Raw genomic sequence first — 8,441 nt, forward strand, 5'->3', positions numbered from 1 at the left:
AAACTGCTATTCCAAATAATTTTGCCTCTAAAAATATGTATTGCAATGTCAAAAAATTAAAGCAGAATACTAAGTTGAAGCCTTTTGTTAGTCAAATGCATCCCCTTTTATATGTTGGCTGAAAATGTAAATGTAACATACAGTGGAAGGAATGTGAACATTAAGGGAATAGTATTGGTATTTATTGTTGGTCGTTTGCTAGGGGCCGGCTACCAACATCTTTGAGATACAGGTTCTGGCATTTATTGGTATAATATTAGAAAGATATGAAAAGGAAAAAGATGATTCTCCAAGTTCTGATCAAATCTCCAGAGAGATGTGATGAACAGAAGCAGGAACTCTTCTTCTTATAATAAGTTTAGGAGTTTGAATTCAAATATACATTTGGTTAACTCTCACAGTTCCTATGATGGTTAGGATTTTTGCATATGAGTTACTACACATGCATTTATTTAGCATATGCACATGCATATGTGTATGAATGCATGGTCATGTTATAATTTCTCCAGTACACATTAGGTTTGGGTGTGGACTTGTCCAACGTGTTCAAATACCTTAAAAGGTAATTTTCACTGCTCACTGACCTGTTCCTATCAAACATATCACTTATTTTATATATTACTAGATGTGGGGATTTCTTTGCATGGTTTAATTTTCTAGCTCGTGTAATTTATAGTAAATCGTTTCTCCTGGTCTTTTCATGCAGTTTGTATTCTTTTCCCCTCATTTATTTCATTACATATTATTTCTTTTAAAAATCTTAAACTGTTACAGCACCTATGTAATAATAAAAGTAATTGTAATTTTTGCTTTCATAAACTTAATAAAGTCAACATAAAAATGTTGAAAAGTATTTTTAAGTATTAGTAATGCAACTATTTTTGCACTCGGAAAGTGTGATTTTTGTTAAAGTGGTACACTAACAAACCACCATCTTGTCTTTTCTGAATGTGACACTACTATCTTAAGAGTAAAAATAATACTAGCAGCTCACTTTATTATAATCTAACACATAAAATAACACTTCAGATGCATAATAAGCACTATTCTGTTTTTCTTATTAGCAAACAATTCTTTGTACAGTGGTTTGGTACTAATCACGAAGAAGTAAAGTCTCTGAAAATAGTATACAAACAAGGTATTTTAAATCAAAACTGTTTATTGTAAAAAAAACCTTGAAAATTGTTTTTTTAAAAAAGAAACATTGATTTCACAAGTCTTCAGGTTGTTTATAGACATAGCTATAGATAACATCTCAGTTTCATACAGAACTCATTCAACATATAAAAATAAACACAAATTTACATTGACTCATCAACTATACAATTTAAAAAGGCACTTGGAAGGGCTATTGTGTTATTGCATTTGTGGTATGCATTTGAAATAGTTTAAAGTACATTAATGAATTTGTAAGAATCCTCTTTTGCACTTATTCCCATCTTTAATTAATTTTCAAAAATCATTAAAATGTTTTAAAATAGTAAGACATGGAGCATGCGCCAGGAATGTTCAAAGCTAATCTTTCCCTCCTCCCCCAAGGCACATACTGTTAATTGGCAAAAACAAAACAAAACAAAACAAAAATACTTTTAATACATTCTCCTGTGTTTTGTTCTTGTTATTTTCTTCCTCCCTTTTAAAAATACACTTTAAAGCACTATAGGTAATCAAAAAAAGGCTTTAGTTCAACAATGGCAACCAGACATCCAACACGTAATGGAGTAAACTTGGAATACTTTTTAAGGCACCTGAGTTCTCGTCTGGCAGATCTCTTCCTATGGGAAATCCTATTACAGACTCTATTACAAAGCAATACTGTTCTTTTCAGTTGAAATGATTTGGCAGCAATGTAAATCTTCGCATTCTTTTTAGGAAGAAAAGATGCAATGTGCTTTTCATTTTATCTTTGAAGAGAAAGGTTACTGTCTTTTATTCTCTCAATGTAGCCATCAGCAAATATATAGTAATTTTAAACTTCACATGGAAAGGATTATCTTGAAACACATGAATTCCATGCTCTTGCAGCTCTGTGTGTGTGTGTGTGCGTGTGTGCGTATGTGTGTGTGTCTATACATATTATTTGGTCGGTCAGCACAGGAGAAAATGCCTTTGGACTTTATTTGTCATTTGGCTTCGGAGTGAAGAAATGCATTCTGTTCGAGTAAACATTGATTGCGTCACTCAGTGTGCTACACAGCAGCCAGATTCCTCATGTTTGTGCAGGAGAGACATTCTGGAGAAGGTTTTGGAGCAGTTTTTGCACTGGTATTTCTTTACATCAGAATGGGTCTGCAGATGAGCCCTCAGGTTTGACCTGTCTGCAAATGCTCTGTTGCAGTGAGGGCAAGAAAAAGGCTTCTCGCCTGGGGGTGGAGTGGGAGAAAAAAAGAGACAGTCAGTGTTTTTAGAGGAAACATAAAGTTAAATAATGTTAACAAAAGTCAATCACATTTTGCCTAAATACTGAGAAGTAGCAAAACCTGATTAAAATCCCTCATAATAGACACTTTAAAAAATACCTGACCTTTTAAGATAAATTTGAATATTGCATTGAAAAATCATACACAGAATATTATTACTGCTGCCAATTACACAGAAATAATTTCCGTAGTTCTTGGACTTTCACTTCTTAAAGCTTTCTGCTTCAGCAGGTGCAGCTAATGTTGAGCACCTCCCAACATTTCCCAATATTTCCCCTTTTCCCTCTTTCTGTACTATGATTAAGGCAGTCTAAGTGCCATAATACCCTGCAGGATAATTCTGTAATAGGAATAAGAAATTAAGCAGCAAAAAATCCCCAAACAAAGCAAGAGAGGCAAAGTAAATTTAGTTTCAACTATCCAAGTCACCCACCGGTGATAGATATCAGAGCAAGAATGTAACTAACAGAAAACTATAGGAAAAGTCTTCATCCATTAACCAAATCAATTGATTAAGATAGCAACATTTGTTTTTGCTGATTACTGGGGGCAGTTTCACAGAACACACATTCAAGCACATCTTTCCTGATTTTCTAACTGATCTTTGAGACCAAACCTTCTGAATCTACTTTCCAAAGTCTACATGCTGTTTGCAGTCCCTGGAGCAGAGGTTGTTAGCAAGAAATGGAGCACTTTGTGCCCTAACAACTTTTTGAGTAGTCAGGAAGTAGTTATCAATGACTGTCCATCATTAAAAGCACTAGGTCACAACTTCATGCAAATCCAACAGCCAGTTCAGGGTTTCACTGTATCTCAGAGTAACATTCCTGCCTATGTTTTTTCTCTTACCCGTGTGAGTTCTAATGTGTCCTTGAAGCAACCAGGGTCTGGAAAACGCCTTGCCGCAGATCTTGCAAACACAAGGTAATGTGTGGGTCCGAATATGCATCTTCAGGGCGCCCAGGCTCACATATTCCTTGTCACAGTATTTACAGCTGAAAGATTTTCTAGACTGGGCATCGCAATGCAGCTGCTTATGTTTGGCCAGCCCAGAAAAAGTTGAATAGGTCTTATTGCATAAATTGCACTGAAACTTTTCAGCTTCAATGGCATGGGGGTCTGAAAGCTTGGACTGTAGCCTTTCCTCTTCATCACTAATGGGGCTTTCTGAGCCACTGTGGTCCTTGGAGGAGGTGTCAGATGGAGGAGGGGGACTCACTCGCCCCAAAGATGAGGAGTATCCGGAAAGAGGAGAGAGGCCATTGGGTAGCTGGGCGTGGAATGGAGCTGCCGTAGTCCACACAGTGATGGGGCTGTATGCTCCTGAGCTGAGGATCTCTGGTTGTGGTATGACAGGCATGGAGTAACTCTCATAGAGATACGGGGAAATAATCACTGGGAAAGAAAAGGGAGGGAGAGAAGATTAAGTTTAAAAAGTACTAAAAATAAATCCACACGCAAGCATACACACACTGGAAAGATATTTAGCAACACACACGTGATTTTCTTAGGGAAAAGATAGACCCATTTAGGAGGGCATACACACTGGTAAAATGTTTCATTTCCACCCTGGCACCTACGGAGTTACTGTACTTAATGCACACATAGGCTGACAGCTGTACGGAGCTATAGGTGCTCTGAAGACAGAGTGCAGCCAAGCCAGTGCCTTCGCAGTCCCCACTAAGGAGGGAGAGCCTCAACATTATTTTTAAACATTCAGAAAAGTTGTTTTCCATTTTATGTATGGGCTCTTTAGGTGTATTACGACCGTGAGTACAAAGATATGCCTGCATCAAGCCGCCTTCTAAAGGAAAGGAGACTTCGTGCATGAAAAACGCAGTAATTCAACCCTTACGTCACTCATCTTTCACATACTCATTATGCATGTATACACAGGCTTTAGCAAACACGAAGCTGCGAGATTTGAATGAAATGTTCCTTGTTAGTCAAGAATTCAAAAAGTTTTGAATTAAAACGCACCCCAAATGATCAAAAGAATGTAAGCTCCCTTTCGGGACACTGTTTAAAAGAAAAACAGTTGAGCCTTTGGCTCTTTTGTAATGGCATTTGAAGGGTAATACGTAGATTCATATTTGCAACGCTCTAGATACGTAGTTCTAGATATATTTTTCTCTTTTTACCTGTGTGTGTGTCCAGTTCGCTGTAGTTTGGCTTTTTGGAGGCGTTGAAATGCTTCTTGACCAGGAAGGAGCGCGGCATCTTGCCAGCGGGTCTGGCGGGCGCCCGGCGCGGATAACGGTCCGGCGGGAGGACACGGCGGTCCCTACAGCATCGCGGCGGGCCGGGCTCTGGCAGGGGCGGCGCTCAGGTGCGGCAGGCGGACGGGCCGGCGCCTCTGAAGTCGCCCGGCTCCTTTACGAACTGAGCCCGTTTTGGTTGGGAGGGTTTTTTTTTCCTCTCTTTTGCAAGAAAGATCCAATCACAGCTGAGAGGTTCAGATTTCAGCTCCTCCCTCTGGGACAGCTGTGAACAGAGGAAGAATCTGTTGTCAGACTAAATTATTCTGGTTCAAAATGGGCTGTTTTTCGAGATTTCAGTGGAGAGGAAAAAAAAGTGTTTAAATATTTTCAAGAGAGGTAACCTCCCTCGGTGAACCCCGCCCGCGATCCACGCTGTCTGGGAGCTAAGAGGGGCGCAGGAGCCGGGGTCTCTGCACTGCCCGCCTGGCTTCCAGATGTGGGGCAGCGTCAGCGCGCGGGGACACAGTGTCCGCCAGGGGAAGGAAGGGCCGCCCTGCACCATACCAGGCCAGCCTCTGTTGTTAATGAGAGCCTATATTTGGAAGTGGCATCTGGAGAGGTTTGCCTTGCACAGGGACCAAGTAATTAACTCTTGGCTTTTGAAAAAGGAAGGGGGAAGCGGGAAGACAAAGGCGCCTGTGAGCGCGAAGGACGCTCTCCTGGGACTCCGGCCTGGAGAGCGACTGCAGCCTTGCGTGCGGCGAGGGCGCTGCGCTACTCAGGGCTTCCGCGAAGGCAGGGGCAGCGCGGCCGCGTGCAAATTAAGTAATCATGTCACCGTGTTAGCTATGGTGGCTTGAAAGAAATGCTTTGTAGCCCATTAAAGGCAGGCTGATCGGAAGAACTAGAAGATTGCACAGATAAAAAGGAACGCTGGCAGAGAAGGGGGGCAAGAGGTAAACTGTCGTTTGGAACCACGGGACATTCTCTCACTCACACTTTTGACAAGAGATCTTATCTTTTCATGTACTACAGTGCATTTTTATGGGAAAAAGGGTGTATGTGTCTTTAGAGACAATTATTTTTATTTCAAATATTCCCCTGCTTTTATTTGGTGCTATTTTCATCAGTATAAAGCCATTAAAATCCATCTCAGTATCTGCCAGTTTCCTGTATAATGCTAAAAAAGGAATTAAAGGATACTCTTATGAGTATCAGTTGATTAAAGTTTTAAGGACCCAGTCTAGTAACTGCAAAAACAGCTTTATTTTGTATATGGTCTTCAATCTAAAAATACTTTAAGGTGGTTTATTTTAAATATAAAATTTCAAGCGTATTTTAAAGCATCTCTGTCCATTGCAGACCTTTTGCTAAAATAATAAGGAAAGAACAAATTCATGTGAAGATCACCCTACTGTTGTTTCTAACAGGTGCTGGAGGAAAAAAAGTGAAAAAGAAAATAACAGTGGTGATGTCAAGACTTGTCAGAGAAAAGTGCATTGTCAGGCTGCATAACTTCTTAATCTTGGAATAAGAAAACAAGAGTGTATGTGTGTTTGGGGGTTGAGGTGGGGCACTCACAGATTTCCTAATTTAATTTCAATGATTATGCTTATTTCTTCCAACAGTCACTAATTTAAACAGCAAACAGAGAAAATAATTCAGAGGAATCCTTATGCTAAGGGAACTGTACTTGCAGGAGAGAGGAAAATATGAATACATATTCGATTTCTCCACACACAAACTGGAACCTGGAGAAAAAGCCAGAGGCAGTTTTCTAAGCTTGCTACTCTATGTGAGGGTTTGTTCAGGTGTAGGCACCTGGGTTTATGAGAGCAGGAGTCCTCCTTGCTCTTTATTCCATTCCCCACAAAACGCACATTTTTTGTTACAGATATAGCGCAGTTGAGAAAACACAAATCGCCATGGCTATTATCTCCTTGTTTCACTCTACACAGTCTATTCACAACAAAGAAGAGTGTTAGACAATGTTTTAGTATTTATTTGCTAGTAGTTATAACACAAGATAACCTGCTAACATGTGTATTCAAAAATCCATTAACAACATTTAATAAAAAAGTGAACATTTGGATCACAGAGGCATAATCCAGCCCAGCCCCATCAGCAGGTATCTGAGGGTGCACTGCACAGATCAGCGTCGGGACGTGTGGCCACACCTACTGTGAGGAGCGGATGGGGCCCGGGTCTGTGCATGGGGCATGTCATTACACAGATCCGCATGCTAGCGAGTAACACGTATGCCCGTGTGAGGTCTGGGCCGCTGTCAGAGCAGGGCGAGTCTGCGCACTGATGGCCTGAGTCAGACCAAACAGGTGCTCTGCTCAGACACAGCAGAGGGCATGCGGCGCCAGCACCATGTGGTAAAAACGCAAGCAGGGAAGTCAAGGCCACACCCAAAGGCCAGCTGCTGGGACTTTGCTAAGACAAGACAGAGGTTTCCTCTCCTTCTGCCAGCCAGAGGGCTCATCTGGAGGGGTTGGCTTTGGTCCTTGACAAAAAGACTTTCTCTTGCCCAGGGACAGAAATCTTTGTGGCGGCAACTGCACCAGATTTTAAAGCTTTCATTCTGGAATCCAATAGAAGTCAAATCAATGACTGAGGGGGGAAAAATGGAACAAGCAAACCCTTTGCTAATCCAAGGATTCAGTCCTAGGTTGGTGAGAAATTGGTGCTCCATAATTAGGCTGATTGGGTTTATCAGCCTAATTTATTTAATAACTATTAAATAAATGGTACTTGTTCTTAGAGCCACATGGACACAGCCCAGTCAGGGTGAAGCCAGTGGGCATGGGTAAGACAAAAATAAGGAAGGCACAAGCTCTGCCCTTAGGCTCCTGAGAGTTTAATGTAGTGTAGGGAGAAAAGAGGACCTTTGGAAGCCATAGTGAGGCTTAAAAAATAATCCTTCCTAGGCTTGAGCCACACTGGCAAGACTCCATGACATGGGCTGTGTGGGTTGCCTGGCACCCCAGACACCCGTATAATCTAATTCTTTAATTGCCATGATGTGATTTGAAGTGACATACCTGACAGGCTCTGATTTCCTCTGTTTTCTGAAGAAGCTGACCAAGATAACTTGTGGAAAACTTCGTAAGTTAAAGGTCTGGGCCAGCCTTCCCCACAGGCTCCCTGGATGGGTGGGGTTTCTCCTGGAGCCAGTCTTTTTCATGAAAGACACATTCTTGCCCTGCCAAGTAGGGGAATAAATTAGATCTGTGAGGTTTGGGAATACACCTTGGGTTTCTTTACTTTGCATGGAGATTTGTACACATTTAGGTATTTGGGTGTGTAAAAAGCAGTGCAAGTATTGACTACCATGTTTAGGAAATGGAGTAGTAAATCTAGTCCCAGAAGAAACTAGGGTGTGGTAGAGGCTGAAAAATCCCATTTTATGCTCTGTCCTGTCTCCTAAAATGAAAGGCATCTCTTTCTAACTTTGGTGTGTGGTGTGATCACTCCAGAGGGGGTTCATATTCCCTCAATTCATATGCATATTCATGTCCCTTGAAAAATATGAAGTGATAAGATATCATGAGTTTGTGGTATCTGGAGAATATTATAATACATTATTAATTTAAAAAATCTATTTAGATAGAAACAAAGCATTTATTAAATATAACTTAGAAGTTTGAATGACAAGGGTGCAATGCCGTTTTGTAGGTTTTTAACATACACATTCTATACGTGAAAGAATTTAGGAAGAAATATTCCTAAATTTCCTGTTGGAAAATTATCAGAGCAGGCATGGGATTCTGCTTATATATTCTGAGCTCCACAATAAGGAGAACCTCTTTTCTCT

The 8,441-nt window shown here is 40.7% G+C and overlaps 1 protein-coding gene across 1 annotated transcript; it reads right to left on the bottom strand.

The window, feature by feature from the left end:
• Window positions 1–1,140: 1,140 nt before the first annotated feature.
• On the bottom strand, window positions 1,141–5,334 carry SNAI2 (snail family transcriptional repressor 2). Its single transcript, XM_023190598.1, has 4 exons — window positions 5,023–5,334; window positions 4,562–4,904; window positions 3,270–3,815; window positions 1,141–2,363 (listed from the first exon to the last, which is right to left on the bottom strand). The coding sequence occupies exons 2-4, from the start codon at window positions 4,638–4,640 to the stop codon at window positions 2,182–2,184; spliced, it is 807 nt and encodes a 268-aa protein (XP_023046366.1). The 5' UTR covers window positions 4,641–4,904; window positions 5,023–5,334; the 3' UTR covers window positions 1,141–2,181.
• Between the last annotated feature and the right edge of the window lie 3,107 nt (window positions 5,335–8,441).

This window comes from Piliocolobus tephrosceles, chromosome 7 (assembly GCF_002776525.5).
Source record: "Piliocolobus tephrosceles isolate RC106 chromosome 7, ASM277652v3, whole genome shotgun sequence".
Taxonomy (NCBI): Eukaryota; Metazoa; Chordata; class Mammalia; order Primates; family Cercopithecidae; genus Piliocolobus; species Piliocolobus tephrosceles.